This window comes from Bacillus rossius, chromosome 2 (genome assembly GCF_032445375.1).
Source record: "Bacillus rossius redtenbacheri isolate Brsri chromosome 2, Brsri_v3, whole genome shotgun sequence".
NCBI classification, from domain to species: domain Eukaryota; kingdom Metazoa; phylum Arthropoda; class Insecta; order Phasmatodea; family Bacillidae; genus Bacillus; species Bacillus rossius.
The window spans coordinates 121945984-121967714 of record NC_086331.1 but is presented as its reverse complement, the minus strand read 5'-3'; the positions used below and the strand labels follow the sequence as shown (position 1 = coordinate 121967714).

The 21731-nt window shown below is 34.6% G+C and overlaps 1 protein-coding gene across 2 annotated transcripts in view; it reads left to right on the top strand.

The window, feature by feature from the left end:
* Nucleotides 1-21731, top strand: part of LOC134529717 (ATP-dependent helicase brm-like) — a 127073-nt gene that overhangs the window by 72498 nt on the left and 32844 nt on the right. For both annotated transcript variants that reach the window (XM_063364090.1, XM_063364089.1), the window contains exons 17-24: nucleotides 259-425; nucleotides 509-697; nucleotides 786-1116; nucleotides 2987-3217; nucleotides 9490-9666; nucleotides 14423-14536; nucleotides 15606-15853; nucleotides 19594-19720. In XM_063364090.1, the coding sequence (XP_063220160.1) occupies nucleotides 259-425; nucleotides 509-697; nucleotides 786-1116; nucleotides 2987-3217; nucleotides 9490-9666; nucleotides 14423-14536; nucleotides 15606-15853; nucleotides 19594-19720 (1584 nt within the window). The remainder of the gene's footprint in view (nucleotides 1-258; nucleotides 426-508; nucleotides 698-785; nucleotides 1117-2986; nucleotides 3218-9489; nucleotides 9667-14422; nucleotides 14537-15605; nucleotides 15854-19593; nucleotides 19721-21731) is intronic.

Here is a 21731-nt window from a genome sequence, read left to right as displayed (position 1 = left end):
TAGGCTACCTAGCAGCAGGTCCTGGAATCATGATCATTATCATCTAAACTCCTGGCGGCAGGTTAAAGCAGAGACTGGTGTAAAGGTGTTCGGTTAAGTAGTCTATTGCTATCACATGCTCTAAATATTAAACATTTTATATTTATTCCTCAGTAGTTTGGCACAGGCTGCCTTTGAATACTGTTTTTTAAAAATGTATTCATTTTATTAGTTTTTAAAAGTATCATGTTGTTATCTTAGCTCTTTATGTTAATATAGGTGGAGTTGAATGAAGAGGAAACTATTCTCATTATACGACGGTTGCATAAAGTTCTTCGCCCGTTCTTGCTTCGTCGTTTAAAGAAGGAAGTGGAATCCCAGCTTCCTGATAAAGTTGAATACATAATCAAGTGTGATATGTCAGGTTTGCAGAGGGTGTTGTACAGGTGAGTTGTTTTCAAGTGGATGAGGCATGACTGATGTTTGCATTGTTTGTAAATATGGGTCTGTAATACGTTGTGTTTTACAGTCACATGCAAAGCAAAGGTGTGTTACTCACCGATGGGTCAGAAAAAGGCAAGCAAGGCAAGGGTGGAGCCAAAGCATTAATGAACACCATCATGCAGCTGAGAAAACTATGCAACCACCCATTCATGTTCCAGCACATCGAGAAGGCATATTGCGAACACGTGGGAATGCAAGGCAATGTCGTCATAGGGTCGGTATCTATTTGCTCGTTTCAATGAAAAAAGTTTTTGGTTATGCACATTCTGTTTTCATAAATAATGGAGGGGTTTTGTTTGCAGTCCTGACCTGTTCCGTGCATCTGGAAAATTTGAATTGCTGGATCGCATCCTCCCGAAGCTGAAGGCAACGAACCATCGCGTGCTCCTGTTCTGTCAGATGACTCAGCTGATGACCATCATGGAGGATTACTTGAACTGGAGGGGCTTCCTGTACCTACGTCTGGACGGCACCACGAGAGCAGAGGACCGCGGAGAACTGCTCCGCAAGTTCAACAGTCCTGACTCTGAGTTCTTTGTGTTCCTGCTCAGCACCCGGGCCGGGGGTCTGGGCCTTAACCTTCAGTCCGCCGACACTGTCGTCATTTTCGACTCTGACTGGAACCCTCATCAGGTTATTATATTCATTGTGTACATCTTTTATTCTGCTTCATGACTCTGGTCAGCTCAAATTTTAAATAATTATGTTATTCTTGTTATTACACTCTCCTTTCCCTTGATAACATACAATTTATTGTAGTATATGTCTTAACAGTATGTATTGTGAGTAAATTAGGTTCAGGCCAGCTGACCCCATTATCATATGAAAAAAAAATCAAGCAGCGGCCATTAAAATAGATTGTGATCATCACAGACATTTACAAGCTTCATGGAGCAAGGTGACACAACAGAGGAGTCAGGTTGAAATCCCCGTCATTCTAATTTAATTTAAGTTTCATATGTTTTCATGAATTCACTCCAAGCAAATACTGGTATGATTCCTCACCATAGGCCATAGTGAGATACTCCCCCAATTTCATTGGACACTGTGTTGTGTACCCATCTCTAATGGCCATGAAGTTAACAAGACTGCCCAAGTAAGGAAAAAAATATTTCATTCAACATCAATTGCTTACATTATTTCATTCCAGATAGTGTATTTCATGAATAAGTTCCTTAATTAAAACTTGTCTATTAAATTTCATATGATTGATTTAAGAATGGAAAATAAATTCAATCTCAGTAAATTACATCATCTTCTTTTTTTCCTCGTCACAGTACTAACCTAACCTTTGTACCTATAGTTATGTATGTTTTATAATAAACCTATACAAAAGTAATGAAAAATGTTTAGAAACTTTTATATCCCTGAGAAAATCCAGTTAAAATCCACACACTTTTCAAATAAATAAATAATTAGTCATAAAATAAGTTGGTGTGTAAAAAATGAGTAATTTTGAACAAGAGATTCAATAATTGGTTCTGCATGACAATATGTAATGTGTGGTCCATACAAGTTCTGTAAAGTAAATTTATTTTCTCGTGTAAATTATTTTCTGAAGACATCTTGCACTAAAATTTATTATTCTGTAATAAACTGCAGTGATTGTATAAAAACAACTTCACATCATCATAACTATGGAGCAAGGAGGCATGGTGGTAATATCTGGACTGGCATTTTAGAAAATAAGGGTTTGAATCAAGTGTGGCCATCCTGATGTCTGTTTCCATGATGCCATTCCAGGAAAGGCTGGGCTGTTGCTCACCATAGGCCATAGTTGTTTCTGTATGCACTGTCTGTGGTCTGTGTTGTGTGTTGTCATGAGGTACCTTCTGTAATGATCTCTCCGTTGAGAGATGGTAGTCCCAAATGAATTTTTAAAAAAAGTTATAACAGGCTTTGTATGTACAAACAATGCACAAAATCTAGTTTCAGATCTCAAATCATTATTAAATGTCACTTGCATTATGAGATTGTTTCTTGTTTGTATTTCACTTGATACAATTTTCAGAAAAATGAGTTTCAAATAGAACATTTTTTTGAAATATAACTTATAGCAATGCAGATATTAAAATTAGTTTATTATACCAATTTTTTTTATTTAAATAGTTTTGATTAAGCGGTGTATTGGTTTACCCTCTCTGTAAAGTAGACAGCAAGTTGACCTCTTGGCAACAGCTACCAACAAGATGAACTACCAAAGACCTTACCCATACCTTTCCTACATATGGTAAGACCAGCCCTCAGAGGGATAGTAATGTACGAAACAGTAGCTACCTGTGTTTTATTTTAAGGCAGTTGGTTAGTTGTCAGTCTTTCAGTTTTATTCATTGATTATTGTCCTGCCCATTGTATCAAAATAGCTAAACTACATTCAAGCACCCAGGACTGAGTTTATTTTTGTGGATCACTTTGATAATGTTTTAGAACTTTTATTTCTGAAGTTCCATTTAAAAAAAGATTTAGTTTAAATTATTTTACTCTTTAACTTTGTTCTTAAAAGGATCTTCAAGCTCAGGACAGAGCCCATCGCATTGGTCAGAAGAATGAAGTGCGTGTGCTTCGCCTGATGACGGTCAACTCTGTTGAGGAGAGGATTTTAGCTGCCGCTCGCTACAAGTTGAACATGGATGAGAAAGTTATCCAGGCTGGAATGTTTGATCAGAAGTCGACTGGTTCAGAAAGACAGCAGTTTCTGAAGACGATCCTACATCAAGACGAAGGAGATGATGAGGTACTTGTTTAGTACCATTTCAATAAAAAGTTATTTCAATTTTTTTTTAAATTTTTTAGAATTATAAACATATAAAACTTGTGGGTTTCAAATTTTCAAGACAAAACAGTTTTAGGAAATAAAACAAATGTTAATTGTTCATTTAAGTTAGTTAAAATAGTTTGAAATACATAATTTATTCATTTATTGTTCATCTTCTCACATATATGTATGGTATATGTATCATTGCTTAGCCGGTTTAACACTCAAGGCAAGTTTTTAATTTTCACATGTATGATTTTAATTAATTTTTTTAATCCTTTTAAATTTTATACAGCAGTGTTGCTTTTTACTTAAAATTTATTTAATTAGCTAACTCTCTTTCCACAATTTTTTTTTAAGACTAGATTTCTTTTGCTACTTCAGGGTATTTTTGCTCTTTGATTTCAAACCCAGTACATACTGAGTATTTAGGTTATAGTGTACAGTCAAACCTCATTATTACAAACCTGAAGGGACCATAATTTTAGCACTTTATAATAACGAGGGTTTGTATTAACCAAACTATTGGGATATCATGACAAAAAAAATTGATTGAAATACACACCGTTGGTAGTATAAGCTGGCTTCACTACATGCATGACGATATGTTAACACTGAAGAAAACAAACACAATGCAACACTTACAGAATAAATCATAATACAAACTTCAATAAACTTGCATTCATGACACATTTTATATTCAAACATTTGGTTTAAAGAAAGCATCAATTCTGGTTTGCACTATCTTTTTCTTATACGCATTGTTTAACACATTTAACTTTGGTCGTATCTACTGCTGCCGACTCCCTACACATAGTTTTGCCAACAAGATTGTTGCGATCCTTAAACCGTTGTAGCCAACCATTGCTGAACTTGAAGTCTGAAATTCCTAACCTCAATGCTAGGTAGTCTGCCTTCTTCTGAATCATAGGTCCAGAAATTGGCAAGTTTGCTGCACGCATATCTTAAAACCACTGCAACAATGTAGCTTCCATTTCTTGATGTTTTGGGCCTCACATTCTTTTTCTTGTTGATAATCTGCACGAACTCGCAAAAGCCGATTCAATCTTTTCACGATTTTTTAGTATTACGGGATGTTAAATTCTCTCGCAATTTCAGTTTTCGTTCTCTCTCCATTGTCTACTTCTTCGATAATTTTAACTTTAACTTGCAATGTAAGGTCGTTGCGTTTACATTTCGCAGTCATATTACAAAACAACTAACACTCAAAATTGAGGTTAAGATACACGTGCGTGAACAATGGAAAATATCAGAACTTTTTTCCATAGATTGTTTAAACTTCTACGTATGTACACTTCCGACGACTAATATTAATACGGTATAGAGTTCTTTCCTTTTCGTTTTCCGTTTACAACATGGCATCTTTTCTAGTTTAGTTACTAACATCGCCACTAGAGTTGAACTTTTCATCTTGTTTTTCAACCATTTTGCGCTGTAGGATACATACATGTATCTTTGGAGAAACGTTTGTTTACATGACGGTTATGAAGACGATTTACTTTAGACTTCGGTGGTGAAATTCGTATTAACCGTTTACTTATACACGTTAACAGCTACTTGAGGGATCAAAACAACTTCGTAATTCATATTAACCGTATTTCGTATTAAAAGTACTGAATGACATAGGAAATCATACTTTATTTTCCGGGACTGTGAAAGTACTTCGCATAAACGGGAATTTCGTACTAAGCGGATTCGTATTAATGAGGTTTGACTGTATATGAGAAGTGTATTGAGTACACATGCCTCTAAAACTAATGCTGTTCTATTTCTGTGGTTTTAAAGTAACACTGCTATTGATTTAGAGCATGGTTTAAAGCAGTTTGATCTTAGATTTGAAGTAGTGATGGCCCGATATCCAAAAACCCGATACCGATACCGATTCCGATATTTCCAAATTTACCGATCCGATAACCAATACCCGATATTCCGATATTCTTATAATAGGCCTATCTCATTTCTAACACTGATTCTATAAAATTGTGGTTCTGGAGTATTGTTAGAGACAATAATGAAAAATGTTAAATATTAATAAAACATACATATGTGAATGTATATTATTTTTATTAATTGTAAAATATAGTAAATTCACATTAAATGAAAGCTAATAATGAATTTATCATAATGGCCTACAAATAAGCTCTCTAAATTCAAGGTCTTAAAAATTTTAATTGTTTTTCAAGGTCAGATAAAGCAATATTCTGGTGTAGGTATTACCTACAGTATGCAAAAAACATATTGCAACTATAAGGAAACAAATTTCAGATTTTTGTGGAGAAATGTTGAGAAATATTGTAGCTGTCCGGTATTAGTCTCTAGTGTATTTGCTTATAATGTATGAATTACAAGCCACTGCATGTACTGAGTCCAGTGTCTCAACTGTAATCTACGAAAAATACCGTCCAAAAAACGGGAAGCCCACAACTCACATAGTTTCGTTTCCCTGCAAGAATTTACGAAGATTTCCGAAGTTTATTAACGCCACTTCAGCCGCTAAATCAGAAGTTCAAGCATGTTGTGACTGACCTAACCTAACACTTCGATTTTTTTTTTAATTTCAATTTTTGAGAGAAATCCAAAGTTGCACGAACGTGGTAGGGAACCTAAACTACGTGAGTTGTAGGCTACCGCCGAAAAACATCAAACTTTTGTACCCTTTGTAAAATTTCATCACGGTAAACGACACGCTAAAAAGGAAGGTCTTCAAGTAGTAAATTTTGTGACCATTGTTCAAGTGTATCACTCCATTTATTGGTGCGAACACACGTTAAAAATACGTGAAAAGTAATTTCAATAAAACTTTGAAACGTAATGCAGAGTTTATAAAACCACACATCTTTATTTATGTTGTTTTCAATGCACTCAATATAGCCAACATAATACCTTTGCTGCAACTTGCTCTACGTAAACACGTTTCATATTTTAGCTTTTGTAAAAACTTACGTAATGTTTTTGTATAGAACAGCAGTTGGCGACCATGAAACGACACGGAAAGAAAATGTCTGTTATATCAAGCAGCAACTTTATTCTTCTTCATGTTTACTTACGGCTACACCACTTATTAAATTAAATATCGTAATTATTTTAGTTTATGTTTTCAATTTATGTACACATAGTGAACTTCGAAAATTCATCAAGCGAAAACATTTTGCGAATATCTGAAACGAATAAATATGCACAAATGACTGGGAATGTGTACACATGGAAGAATTGTACCGTCGGGATGCATTGCAGTATCAGAAAGAAGAAATAGGCTTGAAATCTTGAAATTGTTTCTGTGGAAAATATGCTTGGAATTACAAGGTAATATGGTGACGTGAAGAAAGATAAATTACGCCCGCGGAAAATAAGCTTGGAATTACGGTTAAGGTTATGTGAGAAGTATTATTGGCGAGAGCAAACATCGGTTATCAAAATATCGCAAGTATTTACCGATGTCCGATATTGAAAAATGTGCCGATATTACCGATCTCCGATATCGGATATCGAATATCGGGCCATCACTAATTTGAAGTAACACTTTTTTTCATCTATGTGAATTTTCAGTATTTACTAGGCCTTTGCGAATATCAGTTTTTTAGTTCAAATTGAATATGAATATCAAATTATTCGCGAGTATACGAATATCAAATTTCAATAGTAAGAATGAGAATTAGAATCCCCACTAAAAAAATTTTTTCGTGTCATGTAACAACTACTGGGAAATTAGACAAATAATACTAAAGTGAAAGATTGGTTAGGTTTAAGTCAGCTATATTATTACATGGAAAATGTTTAACCTAACCCACTAACCAACCTTTCGTTTCAGTTCCTATTTGCCTTATTTTCCACAACCTGTTACTCTAAATATTGATTCAGAAAATTTCCCCGACCTGCAAAATACCATGAAATCCATTGCAATTTATTTTACGAAAAATGTGAATCTTCTTTTAAAATGCTGTTATTCCCAAATTAGTAATTGATGAGCTCATTTACATATTTGAACCCTAGTTATTCATGAGTTTTTGTTAATGGCAGCCAGGTAAATAGTATTTTAGTTCAGCAATATTATAAACACAATTTTTTCTAATTTCATCTTGTATCTTAAACCATTATTTACGTTTATTTATATATTTTTGAGTCACAACGTCTGTTTCGTCATAGATATATACAGCAAGTAAGCTGCTACTGTATCACATGGTGTTAAATTGATTGCGACTATCCATTTATATATGCCTTTGAAACTATGACAATTACTTCTTTTTAATGCCCATCTCATGTTTTGTGGTGGTGTAGTCCATGGTTGTTGACATTTGTTTATTTTTTCCCTCTTTTGGTGCGTGTGGCGAGAAGAATACTAGTAATATTTTGTTTTCAAGTTTACAATCACAAATATGCCATGTTTTGAATTGTTTATGTAATTTTTTCGTTAATGTTTAACGGGACAGTAGCGGGGGAAAAAAGCTTTGAATAATTGTTGCATGTTTAAAATGCCACTTATTGTTCATGTTTTTTATTATGAAGTCCAATTAATCATCAAAATAGTGTATTTATATCGCACAAATGACTTTATCTTAACAGTGAACGTTGGTATATGACAAATTCACAAGGTATGTTGTCAAGTATTCGTAAGCAAACGAATATTCGTTATTTCAAAGTGTTAGTATTTGAGGTCAAATCGAATATGAATAGTTTATTATTCGTATTAAAAAATTTGAATATTCGGACAGGCCTAGTATTTACCATTTTATTAGGAGCTATTTACTTTTTTATGTATTTAAGTTTAGTTTAAATAGTAAAAAAATTGTACAATTAATTATATTACGTATAAATATTTATGATGCCCATGTGTGTTCAACCAATATTTATATCATGTCACCCCACAAGTCAGCAGCAGCTCTGGTGAGAAAGGCTAGAAGCTTTCAGGGCAAGTTTACCTTGCACCTGCCAGGCTGCACTAGTGGCAAGTCACATGATTAGTGATTCAAGTGTTCTAGTTGGCACATGCATTTAGAAAAACAGCAGGTTCAATAATATTTTATGTTAATATAATTCTGAAGTTTATACTTATTTAATCTTATTAAACATTGAAATAGAGCTTATGTATTAATTATATTATTATTTTGCATCTCAGAAATGTTTTTTAGTCATTGTTAGTAGGGAAATTTTATGCTCAAGTACTATTATGTCAAAGAAGCCTGTATTTTTTATTAATTTATTTATTTTTTGAAATTATACTTCTTTAGGCGCGTTATGGAAGAATTATGAGCGTGAATTTTTACGATGCACGTGCACATTCAACAAAATGTTCACAGAATGAAAAAAAAAAGCTACGTACAAAAAAATAGGCTACTGACAAAAATTAGATATGTGCTTTTAAATATTATACTTAAGTGATTGATATTGAATACTGGGCCATATAATTAAAAAAATTTATTTATTGTAAATAATTATGATAGAAATTGTGTTCCTAAACTTTTTCAAGTAAGTGAGGTTATGTTCCTGTATGTATTATGATGCCACGTTGCATGAAAGCTTCCATTGTCGCTAGCTGTGAGTGTCTGTGGAAATTTTTAGTAGTCTCCTGGCCATTTTCAGGTGAGTGTTTTTAAGATAATGTTCCAAGATGTATAATTTATTTTCATAATAAATTATTGCATTAATATTTAATTAATAATTAAAATTAATATTTTAGAATAAACATTCAGCATATTAATTGATTTCCATTATTAATTAAAATTTATCTAGATTATTTTACTTAATTAAGTAATTAGAGCGAATTTATAATTTACCAACCGTGTTTATAATATCACTCCAGACCTTTTATTTCATTTATAGTAATTATTTTTCATGCAAAATTAAAGCTGGTTTTTTTATTATGCAAAACAAGTATAACTTCTAACGCTTGTACATAAGTGCAAGCACCCATTTGTTAATTTTAGGATGTTTATTTATAAAATACATATCAATGTTTTTATAAATTTATTTGAGATGTATTTAGATGTATCATTAATACTGTAAATTTATTGTAACTGGAACAATGTCATGATTGAAGTAATAATTAACAAACACATTTCGGTGGTTGGAAAACTAATTATGTATTTTGATTATAAAAAAAAAGTGATTAGTGTTCTATTTTCTTGGAATGAATTAGCGGATTACTTTAAAGGGCAGTTGTATGTTGTTTTGATGTGACTATAACTTTGCGGTTAGTTGTGATCCTGATGTTGTTGTGTTATGAATTGTTTTAGGAAGAAAATGAAGTGCCTGATGATGAAACTGTGAACCAAATGATTGCCAGGAGTGAGACAGAATTTGAATTGTTTCAAAAAATGGATTTGGAGCGGCGGGAACAAGAGCAGGCTGGTCGACCTCGTCTCATGGGTGATGAAGAGCTTCCTACGTGGCTCCTTAAAGAAGATGAAGAGGTAGCTATTGTACAGCTGCAGACACAACCACCCATTCCATTGATATTGACAGTCCTGTACTAAAAGCTGTGCGAACCTTAACCATCAAGCTTAAACCAATCCTAAAGTACATACCATTCAGTTCACAATTCAACTTAAATAAAACAAGTTATTTATTTATTAAATAGCTAAATTTTTATTTTTGGATTGTGCAAAAAGTTTAACTTTCCAATACTTATACAGTAGAACCCTGTTATAACGAATCTGAAGGGAGTCATTTATATGTTCACTATAGAGGGGAAACTTTATATCTGGGAAAACTTTTATATTGGCAATACATACTCAAAAGCAAAATCTTAACTACACATAGGCCTAAGCAATGAAAAGAACGAATGAAAATACTCAAAGCAACAGTTTTATGAGCAAATGCAGATTATATTTTTAATGAACTACACTTTCTATTACCTAATGGTTCTTGGAAATCGGCGTATTATCCTTTTTTCGGGCATTTAATACTCTGTGACGTTATCGCAGCTTGAGAAAGAAGATTGTTCAGCTTGTTTAATATTATTCTTAATGTGGATGTTGCAATTCCCAGTTCCTTTGCTATTAACACGTGCGGGACAGTGGGGTTGGAGTCTCCCTTTTCAATAATGTCCAGTTTATCTCGCACAGATATTGCCTTACGTTTTTTAACGCGTTTTTCACCTTTTTTATGTACGTATTTCTTATTGAAGCACATTTGCAGCTTAATAACACAATATTCTTTTTACCGTCAAAAGTAAATAAACAAAAAATAACGAGTCTGGCGCATCAAAGATCACTACGTATCATTTAGTATCGCAGTTGCTAAAGCTGGAACGAAATTTTCTTACTTTCTATGGAAAAATTTAGTCCACAGAGTTCTATCTAGTGGTAGTCTTGCGAACTTTACTCAATCAAAATGTCCGAAACGTGAACGATAAAAATGAGACGTAAAAATATTGAATTTGCTGCTATAATGTACATACGTATTTGTGTGGTGGTAATTTATGTTTAATTTTGATAACATAATAAATGTACATGCATTCGCCCATTCTTTAACTATGCAGGGAAAACTATTTTTTATTTTCATCTAACTGATCACCATTTATGGCTACACGTAGCCCACCGAGGCCACTCGAATACGACTTGTTTATAATATGAACAGTGGACAATCGAGTAGCGTATTGCGGAGAAAAACTTTAATGTGATCCAGAATAGACGTTTTGTGAAAAAACTTGTAATTATAAGAAAATATTTGAGTTAAATGTGCATTATGTCGGCAAAATTTGTTCGTGGTACACGGGAAAACGTATCAACATTGACAAAAGTTGTGCGCTATATCCAATAAATTAATACATAACCTCACATCATTTTGCCGGGACTGAGACGGAAATTCACAATAAACGGGAATTCATTATAGGCGGGTTCACTATAAACGGGTTCTACTGTAATTTTTTATGTTTAACTTAGAGTTTCTACTGAATCAACAGGTGGTTCATTGATGATGTTTCAGAGAGCATCATTTGTTCTGACTATCCTCCCTAGTTTAGGCATTTTATTACGATGCGAGAAATATCACCTAGTTCTGACCTCCCCTCGAGATATCTGGATTCTTCGCAAGTGGCAAAACATGTCGGACATTGCAATGAGTTGATGGGTTTTATGTGGGTGCTCCGCCTAGGCCTGTACACTGTTAAGTTAATTGGAAAAACCTGTGTTTTTTGTTTCGAATGATGCTGCGCTAAGTTAAGCTAGACTGTTAAACTTCACCAAAAACTTTGTTTCTGTATATCGTAAATAATGCCATTTTATTTTGAGTCTTTCTCTGAAAAGCTCCATGCCCTGCTTATACCATGGGTTCTCCACTGAGATCACAAATGATTTGGGAAAAAAAAATTCTTAATTGACCTCTGAATAGAAAACCTGAAAATATTGATTTTTTACGCCGAATATCAAATACAAATGTTTAATTCCACAGTGTTAACCATATGTTAATGGTATGCTTGGGAGAATTTTCTTACTACAGTAGAGCACCCCTCAACCGGAATCATTGGGGGGGAGGTCTATTCCGGTTATGGGAAAATTCCAGTTAAGGGGAGTTGCGGTAAGGCCGGCCTCCCGGCCGGTTGAATGACCTTCATTCAAGCAAGCTGGCAGGCACGTGTGTTTCTTATCTCTGTGGGAGGGTGCGTGCGTGAGGAAAGAGGAAGAAATAGAGTGGTCAGGGGAGGTATTAGGACTACAGCTGCGGTGTTGTGTTACTTCGGTGTTGACGTGCAAGTGATTCACACTTCCGGGAGAGTGTATAGTCACTGCCACACACAGTTTACATTTCACAAAGAATAACACTTCATGCATCTCGTTTACAAATACAAAGTTAGAAAAATACAGGTAAATGTAGACTGTTTAACCATATATTAACTTATAAATATGTTCATAATACATATTTGTGCACTAAATTTTTGTCTACAAACTGAAAGCATCACACGTTGGAAGTAAATGTTACTCGCTATCACTTGTGTCTGCGTGTGTAGTGGGAGTGGGTGTACATACTCTCGGGTCGGCTGTTTCATCATCACGCTGTTTAGTGACAGGACCTGATAAGATCTTAAACATATCTGTAATGCGAGTTTGCTGTGTTTGCTTTGACTTCTCTCCTTCTAGTTGTTTTTTTTAGGAGGTACAGGCTCATTAACTTCTGTTCACTTATGTAGCTTCGCTGCTCAAGTCCCGCTATCAGACAAGTCACGTGAAAAATGCATTCTTCCTGAGTGATTTTTTCTGAAGGTTCGTCTACATCGGAATCTGCACTTTCTTTCACGTCTTCTTTATTCTTGTTTGTGACTATTCCACAATCTCTTCATCTGTATAATGGAGCATGACGGGAACATCACAGTCAACAGTGAACCATTCCTCAATGTTGTTTTCTTGCACTTCTACTTAATCAGGTCATTTGCCATTGTTTTTTCTTGAGAAATATTGAATGCACGGACATCTGCTGGCTCATTTTCATTTTCTTCAGTGAAAATGATTGTCGGCCACAGTTTGTGCCAGGCATTGTTCAGGGTATATTTAGGGATGCTATCCCAAGCCCTTGCAAGTGCCCACACTGCATCTTTTAAACTGTAATCTTTCTTTATTTCCTCAACAGTTTTGCCACCATTTAGGTCAGTCAGGAATGATCGCAGAAACTGTGATCGATAGCGGCATTTAAGTGAGCATAGGATTCCCTGGTCCTGGGGCTGAATGAGTGACGTGCAGTTCGGCGGCAGATAAATAACTTGCACGTTATCTTTTGACAGGGTTTCAGCTGGTGGGTGGGCGGAACAATTATCCAACACAAGAAATATCTTGCATTCTGTGTCCAAGCCTACGCTGTTGCAGTGTTGCCTTGCCTGTCGAACAAAAATGTTATTGAACCAGTCTGTGGTTATTTTTGTTGTGACCCAGGCTTTCTTGCTAGACGTATATTCTACAGGCATTAACTTGACGTCTTTTAACTTTCGTGGCCGCATACTTTTACTGATGACCAAGAGTTTGATCTTGTGTGTTCCAGCTGCGTTACAACAACCTAACACTGTTATTCTTTCTTTGCTTTCTTTCATCCCAATATGCGCATCATTAGGTGTACACAAAGTATTTCTCGGCATACACCTCCAATATAATGCAGTTTCGTCTGCATTATACACCTGCTCGGGTGTTACTTTTGCATCCGACACAAGCTGGGCGAACTCCAGAACATACTTTTCTGCTGCTTCTGCGTCGGCAGAAAGTTTTTCACCACTTAGTGCATAAAGAGAAATTCAGTGCCTTTTCTTAAACTTGTGTAACCACCCTAATGAAAAGTCACATTCATAATCAAGTTTAAGTTCAGCATGAAAAATGTTAGCCTGCTCAGTGAGCATAGGTACAGAAATGCTTAGTCCCTCGCTTCTCCTTTGTCGGAACCATTTCATTAAAGCTTCATCCAATTCACAACTTTTGCTTGGGCGAAGTGTTTTTCGAATCTCCATTCCCGTTTTGGATTCACTATCAACGTAAAATTTGCACAATTCATCGTTTTGCTTTTTTATGTCATAAACTGTGGACACTCCTACACCATAAAGTGTGCACATCGACTTGACAGAACTACCGGCATCCAATTTTTTTAACATGTCTATCTTCACTTGAATGGTCAACATTTTCCTTCGCCGCTTAGCTGTGTCACAAGAACCCGGAATTTTCAGTTTACTTGACATAGTGAAACAATGAAACTACTTATAAAATGAAACTACTTATAACATAATCATCTTTATAGTAATTCTCGTCCGACGCGAAAACCAGCTGCGTATCGACGCAATGCGCGGGAAAGACTGGATATAATTAGCTCTCTGACAGACGTGTAATTAGCTCTCTGACAGACGTGCGCGCGCGCGCCTAGAAGGCATGTACAGTCAGGCACAAGCAGAAACGCCTCGTTCCAGTGCGGAAATGTTTTGGGTTTTTTTTTTTTTTGAAAAATTTGTTCCGGATATCGGGAGTTCCGTTTGTGGGAATTACGGTTGAGGGGTGCTCTACTGTACCATCATGTGTGTAAGCATTTTATTACTAATGCAAAATATCTTGTCTAGTTTCATTTTGTTCTCCGAAGAGTGGGAATAAGTAAAAAAATTTGAATTAGGCAGATTCTACTGAATACTTATTTCAAAAAATATTTGTAAAGGAAACTCGTAAATAAATTTAGTGATATTGTGTGTTTTGTTTTGTTGTGCAGGTTGAGAAATGGGCGGGTGAAGAGGAAGAGACTGAGCGGTATTTGGGACGCGGTTCTCGCCAGCGCAAGGAAGTTGACTACTCAGACAGCTTGACCGAAAAAGAGTGGCTAAAGGTGAGAAACGGTCATCCATCATTAACAATTCTTCACATTTTGTTTTTAAAAAGGTTTGCACGCCCACTACTAAGGTTTGACAACTACATGAAAAATTAAATTTGATATACGTATGTAAATTTTTATATTAAATTCCACTCTTTGCTGGGAAAAATGCATTTTACATAGTTTACTTTCAAAAAAACACAGTTGCACAATGTTTTAATAGTATTTTTACAGATATTTCCAATGTTCATTCTGCTATTTTTGTCAAGTGTCATGTGTAGTGGCATGCATGGTCTTTTGTATTTCAACTATGATAACTAGTATCATGTGGTTTACTTGTGGGCCAATATTTATGTAGTGAAACCATGTATTTATTTACTTATTTATTTATTTTTCCATAAATCATACATTTATCTAAAGGTACAGCATATTTTAAGTTTAAAACATGTTAAACGTTTCCTAAAAATACTTTGCCCAGAAAATGTATATCCCACATTTTTACTTTTTGAAACTCTGGATATTGAGGCCATTTTCGAGTCCATTTTACATGGTACATCATAGATTTGTAACACACTAAGCACAATATTGGAACCAAATTTGTTTGATAGTTCAAATTTGCATTTTTTCTACTACAAGCCAATCAATAGTATAATGTATGGCACCATTATCATAACATGCTCTTTGCGCTGTGCATAGCAACATTAGTGTGTTAATTCTACATCTTCATACTTTTGACAATGAAATTAAAATTCAGAACAATATTGTTTTTGTGTTTTTGTTTATAACTATATTTTACAACTGATTTCCTGACTTTTTTTTTACATGAAATTTAAAAAATTGGAGTATTATCAACCTTCAAAGTGAAGCAAATGTTTGTTTATTAGAAAATGGTAAAAATAAATAAGTTAATAAAAATAAAGAGTTAACTATTCTTCTCATTTGTTTACACTTTTTTTTGTTTGTTTTGAATTTATTTGTTTCATCTAAGTAAATTATAATTTTGTCTCTGGTGTTGGTTATGGAAGCTGTAAGGGTTATTATAAAAATTGTTTTAATGTTTGGTTATAACCATTTTTTTTTTAAGGCAATTGATGACAGCATAGAAGATGAAGAAGAGGAGGAAGAAGAGTTTGATGATGAGCACAAGTATTCTAAAAAAAAAACACAGAGCAAACGCAAAAGAAAAGATGACGAAGATGTAGTCGCAGTTTTAGAGACATCAAGGAAGCGTAGAGGTCGCCCACCTGTGGACAAAGTACCAGTCTTGCCCTCTCGCAAAACCAAGAAACTTATGAAGAAGCTCATCAACACTGCTATCAAGCACACAGATAGGTAAAAAATTCAGCTATACATTTTCATGCTTTGTACTATTACTAAATTAAATTACAAATTAAAGAATTTATATCTGCTTACATAATTTTTAAACTAAGTTTGTGTTTTTTTATTTAAATTAAAATTAGCTTATTGATATCTTGCCTTTTTATCTTTGTCCTTGTACCAATTTTACAGTAAAACCCTGTTAAGAAGTTTTTCAAGGGACTGGATGCTTAAAACTTCTTAACAGGGAAAACTTCTTAAAAGGGAAAAGTAATTTCCAACGTAAAAATCGATTTTACTCAAATGACATGTACTGTATTCACACAACAATACACTTACTATCATTGGCATGCTGGAATAACGGAATAACTAATGCCATATTTTTTATCAGTAAATTGAATTATTAAAACTGTATTTAATTTAATAAGCACATTAAAATTAGTATTATCAAAACACTAGAAAAAAGCAATAACTAACATTTATTGTTTTATAAAATATATGCAAATAATTCAAAGAAAGTAATAGCTGGCGGTATATGGTTTACTTTGTTTTCGTCACGTGACTTTAATTGGAAAATTGGTGTACTGATGGAACAGCCCTGAGAATGCAAGCAGGTGATTGGTCGTGCGGCGTGCGGCACAGGTTTTGAAGATCGTTGGCGTTTCTCATTCGTCAGTTAAGCCACGAATGGGGAAAATGTTCTGCAGGTGGAACAGCCTCTCAGTTTAAACAAACGCAGGCATATGATTCGTCGAAATACACACAAGTAACAGCATGTGGCGTGCGGCGCAGGTTTTTCGACGGTCTTGCTCTGTTCAAATTAACTACCGTATTGGCCCGAATATAAGGCGACCTGCAGTTTCAGGAGGCCAAACAAATGTAAAAATAATTTTGGTAGAAATTAATGTGAAAATTCATTAGATACACGTTTTGTGTTGATAAATCCTTTTTGCATTTATGTATACCGCATTTAACTTTCCGTTTCACTTAAGCTACGTATTACTATTTAGTAGTGTGTTAAACGTAACAAAGCAAACAAAGAATGCAGCTTGCCGGAACAAAACAAGTGGCTAGCTGCCATGGTGAAGCATACGGCCATGAATAACTTCAGTGACGTGACCGTGAATATTTGTCCATATTACTCCCTGACAGAGAGTCTCTGTCCTATGAATTTTAAAGAATAATCTATGATAATTATGTTGTTTGAAAGGTTTTTACATATATAAAGAGTGGATTACTGTGAAATTATTAAAATAGCTTTTGAAGCAACGTACCAAATTCCTGTAAAAATGGCATCTTCGTGCGTGTTCGGAAATGTTCGTTTTACAACAAAGAAATATTGTGGAAAGACGGTAGCCGTGAATTTCCGAACATTACATCCGAAATGTTCTTAACATTTTCTGTTTGTAAACGTAAACAATCGTTCTGAAAATAGCTGTGATATTTTAGTACAAATATTTCCGTTAAAAATTTGAAATTAAATTACCGCAAATGTTAACACGCGATTGTACACAAGGTATAAATATGAATTGTGTAATAAAAGGTTGCCATTTTGAGATGCTTCAACATTCACATTTTTACTCAAGAACAAATATTTTAATTTTCAACTTTAAACAATTGTGAATTACTGCAATATTGGGTGGATTTATCGTTTTCCCCATGTGAGGTAACGATGTTTTAGTTAATATAAAATATTGTGAACATTTTGTTTAACAATGTTTCTACTGTAGCTTTCAGCTTGAAACTAATGTTAGCGGTGTTGACGTCTTGGGTGCGAATATAAGGCGTCTTCCAATTTTCGCATCTCTCGTTTATGTAAAAATGGCCGCCTAATATTCGGACCAATACAGTAATAAACGTTTGGAAATACGTAAATTTTTAAAATTAACCTTAAAAATTGTTCAAAAGCTTAAAGATAAACAATATTATTTTATTTTTTTCCCACAAACTCTGAACGTTATATGCGGGAAGCATATATAAAGACAAACGTTATGAAAGGGAAATGTTAACATAGGGATGTATGGAAGTGATCAAAGGAATAATTTTTTGATCATAATAAACAGGAAAACGTGTTAAGCAGGAACGTCTTAAGCGAGTTTTTTTACTGTGCTTCATGTTATGTTCCCGCTCATAAGAGTTAGGACGACCACCCTCTTCTGTACAGGAGGTTTTGTTTAAGATTGTATCATAGTATTTGTTTTGAATGTTCCCACATTATTACAGGCAAAATACTATTGAATTAAAATTTTAGCATTGCACAATGAGGATTTGTGATATACGTATATATATTTTTTGGTGTCATAAGAATATTAAGAATCACTTTGATATGAAAGATAGTAATTATTTAATATGTAGATAAGGATTGTTCAAATTTGTTAAGAATTGTTATTAATTACTTTAGTTAAATTTCATGGAAAGCCTTAAAATACTTATTTCCTTGAGATACTTAATTATTAATTTGAGGGTTAACTCCAGTTCATAATAATTAATTTTGATATTTGATAATTAATTTCAGTAATTGTTTTGTTTAAAGCATTATAGATTATAATTTTACAGGACATCATTTTTAAACAAAAGTTTTTAATATGGTATGAATTTGCACTTTGTTTACTAAATTTTGAACATTGTATTGGAATTTTTTGGGTAATTTTATATTCTATTGGATATTGCTAGTGTAATATTTCGAGAATAGTCTGGAAGGTACAGAAGGAAGAGCGGACAGGCGCGACACTCTGGCGCCAGAAAGTTATTTTTCACTTTGTAAATGCGTGTTTGGGATTTACGCGTCACGTTGTACGCACAGCTGTAGCAACCGTCTGGTAAGTTCTCTAGAGGCTAACACTAGCCAGCCAATCAGGGCGAGCCCTGGCGTCAAGTGATGTGCCCGTACGAATTTCCTTAAATGGTCATGTTTTGGAATTATGTGCGTTGATTGGTCAGTTGGCCCACGGGGTTGCCTCCCTTGTTTACACCTTTACAAGGGAAGGTAATCTCGTCGACCAAGTCACTTGTTGCTCGATCGTCGCCGAACTCTGTCGCGTCGTCGGCAAGTCGCAAGACAAATGGAAAATTACTAAGAGATAATTTAACGCCTAGGGGCTGGGGCCTATTCATTTTTTTCTGACAAATTAACTAGAAATTTAGGCCCTAGGCGTCGGCATCGGCCCGACTTCGTGTAATTTCGGTCCGCGATCGACGGTACCTTGAGTTATGTAATCAACCAAGGGACATTACTAAGTTTTTTTTTCTTTGGCGAGTGACAAGACTCCTCGACCATCAACGGCAAGATGTATGGTGCTGTGGTATGTATTTGGACCTCATCCTATCAAAATTCAAAGACATCGTTAAAATTTGTATAAGAAAAGACAAAAACTGTGCAAGTAACGAAGTTTTTCTAACTAAATTCATTTGTAAAATTGTGTATTGAGGCCATGTAATAATGAGAAAAAACATTTTTTTTTAAAGAAATAAACAAAGATAATTTAATAAACTCTTTTATTTCCAAATAACGCAGAACCATCGTAATGAAAAATTCCTCAGGAACATTGTTTGTTTTGTTTTGTTACGTTTCTCTGTGTGCTTAGCCGGGCAAAAACATACAACGTAACAACATGAAACTATAATTTTTAAACAGCCATGTACTACCAATCTGTATACATGCACTACCTAAGCCTCACCACTGCAGTGAAATCTAAAATAACTTTTTTTGTGTTTAGTTTAATTTTAATATGCTTGGATTGATTTTTGTTTGATAGTGAAGGACGAATCCTGAGTGATCCATTCATGAAACTTCCATCCAGGCGGGAATTGCCAGACTATTACGAAGTTATCAAAAAACCAATGGACTTTAAGAAAATTCTCCAGAAAATAGATGAAAACAAGGTGGGTGTGTTATTATTTTTAATAACATCTTCTAGTCAAGCCAAGAAGAAACTGCATGATTTTTAATACAGCATTATTTTAATACATAAAAGTTAATGGTTTTTTATATAATATTTAATGTTTTTTGATGGTAATAAACAGTTATGTCTTATGTGTAATGTTTTAATTTTTAATTTATTGTGAAGTTGTTTTGAAGGTAATATTTTGATCGTTTAGTTACTTGGGTGTGACCTACCATAAATGATCGCTTCGGGTACTGTTCGAGGCTTGGTTACAACAGCAGGTCATTCCTGACAACCAGCAGTGGGTCTGGTCAATGATTTTCTTTGTCAGTGAAATCAGTTTTACCTCAAAAAACAAAAACTTGGCTAATGTGTGCAATAGAAGAAGGTGAAGACTACTCGCATAAAATACATAAATAATACTTTGAGGTTTTGCCACGTGATTAACTATCCTTCTATGAATAACAGCAGTTATAACAGTTGAGTGTCTTTCAGCATTGATATAATACAACAAAACTGCTATAAACCACGACACTGCAGGGGAAAAGTATCTCATATGATTGAAAATCACAGTAAGGCGAATAATGTTTACTTGAAGGATGGCTATCAGTGGCCTGGCTGCTTCACATTACGGTGGTCCTGCCATCTCCAGAAGAGATGCCAATTAACAAGACTTGATCTTTAGTGTTTCTTCTTCTCGGGTTGATCTCTGCAGGAAGAGGATAAAGCAGTTGGTTAAGTTAAATACGGATTAACATAGCTGTCACACAGTTTTGCTAATTTGTTTCACATGTAAATTCAGTATGTCTACCCGAACGGAAAAATTGGGAAACCTTGAATAAGCCAGGAATTTTTTTGGTGGCGGGAAAACGATGAGAAACCCATGAATTTTTGAAAGCCATCAGTGAGTGTTGTGTGTGTGAGTCGTAATTAAATAGAGGACAGCAGTACAGTCTTAAACACCATTGCCATAAATAATCATGAAAATTGTCATAATATATACGGTAAACACGGTGAGGACGTAAATTTATTTAATAAGTTCTTGATGATTCCATCACTTCAGGACAAATAATGTAAATGGTACTCTGCACTTGTGGCAGCTGTTAGTTAAACCATTAGACCACTCAGCTTGTTACTAATTTGCCAGAATACAGTTCAAAATTCTTATCAAACTTCTTGGTAAGAAATATCACAACAGCATGCGGGACCTCCGTCAGATCGCCGGCCACAGTTTCAAACCGCCAAAACTACTGTAGCTATTATGCAGTACAGTTTAAAATACCTTAGTTCAGAAGATATGTTCACAATAATTCATTTATAAACAGGGCCCACAGCTGCTGAAATATTGCTTAAACTTGCTAAAGTTGGCTACTATCAAACTGGAATGAACTAACTTTTCTCTGCAGAAGTTCTTGCTGATTTTCTCACATGTTCTTTGATGTAGGTATGGGCACTTGTAACTATCGTCAACTCTAAAGGGCAAGGTCATCGATTGAGTAGTCCATGACACTTCGAAACATCATTGTGGCCTCTGTAACACACCTTGCGCACTTCCAAACTTCCAAGGTCTAGCACGCAAGTCCTCGTCGCCAGCACCCAGAACGGTCACGTCTGCTTTCTCTCTACTGTGGCACTGCACTCGACGAGATTTCAAAACATAATCCAACAATTCGCTTAGCTGATACAGATAACATACTCACTTTCCTAAGGCACAGCTGTATCAAAGTTAAATTTCACTTTAAAATTACAATATCAAATTGAACAAAAATAACTACCTATAAGTTACTTCACTGCCAATCTTGTATAAAATTTTGTAAGAGTCAGCTCACTTGATTTCATAAACTTCAAGTGAAAGAAACCACATTATTAAACACTTTGACTTTACAAAGATTCCAAAGAGTACCAGCATACCAGACATTAAATTAGTTTCAAAGAGCCTAAACAGGCTAATTATAGTCGAAACCTTTTTACAAAAAAAAAAAATTAATGAAACCAACTATAGTGAAGCC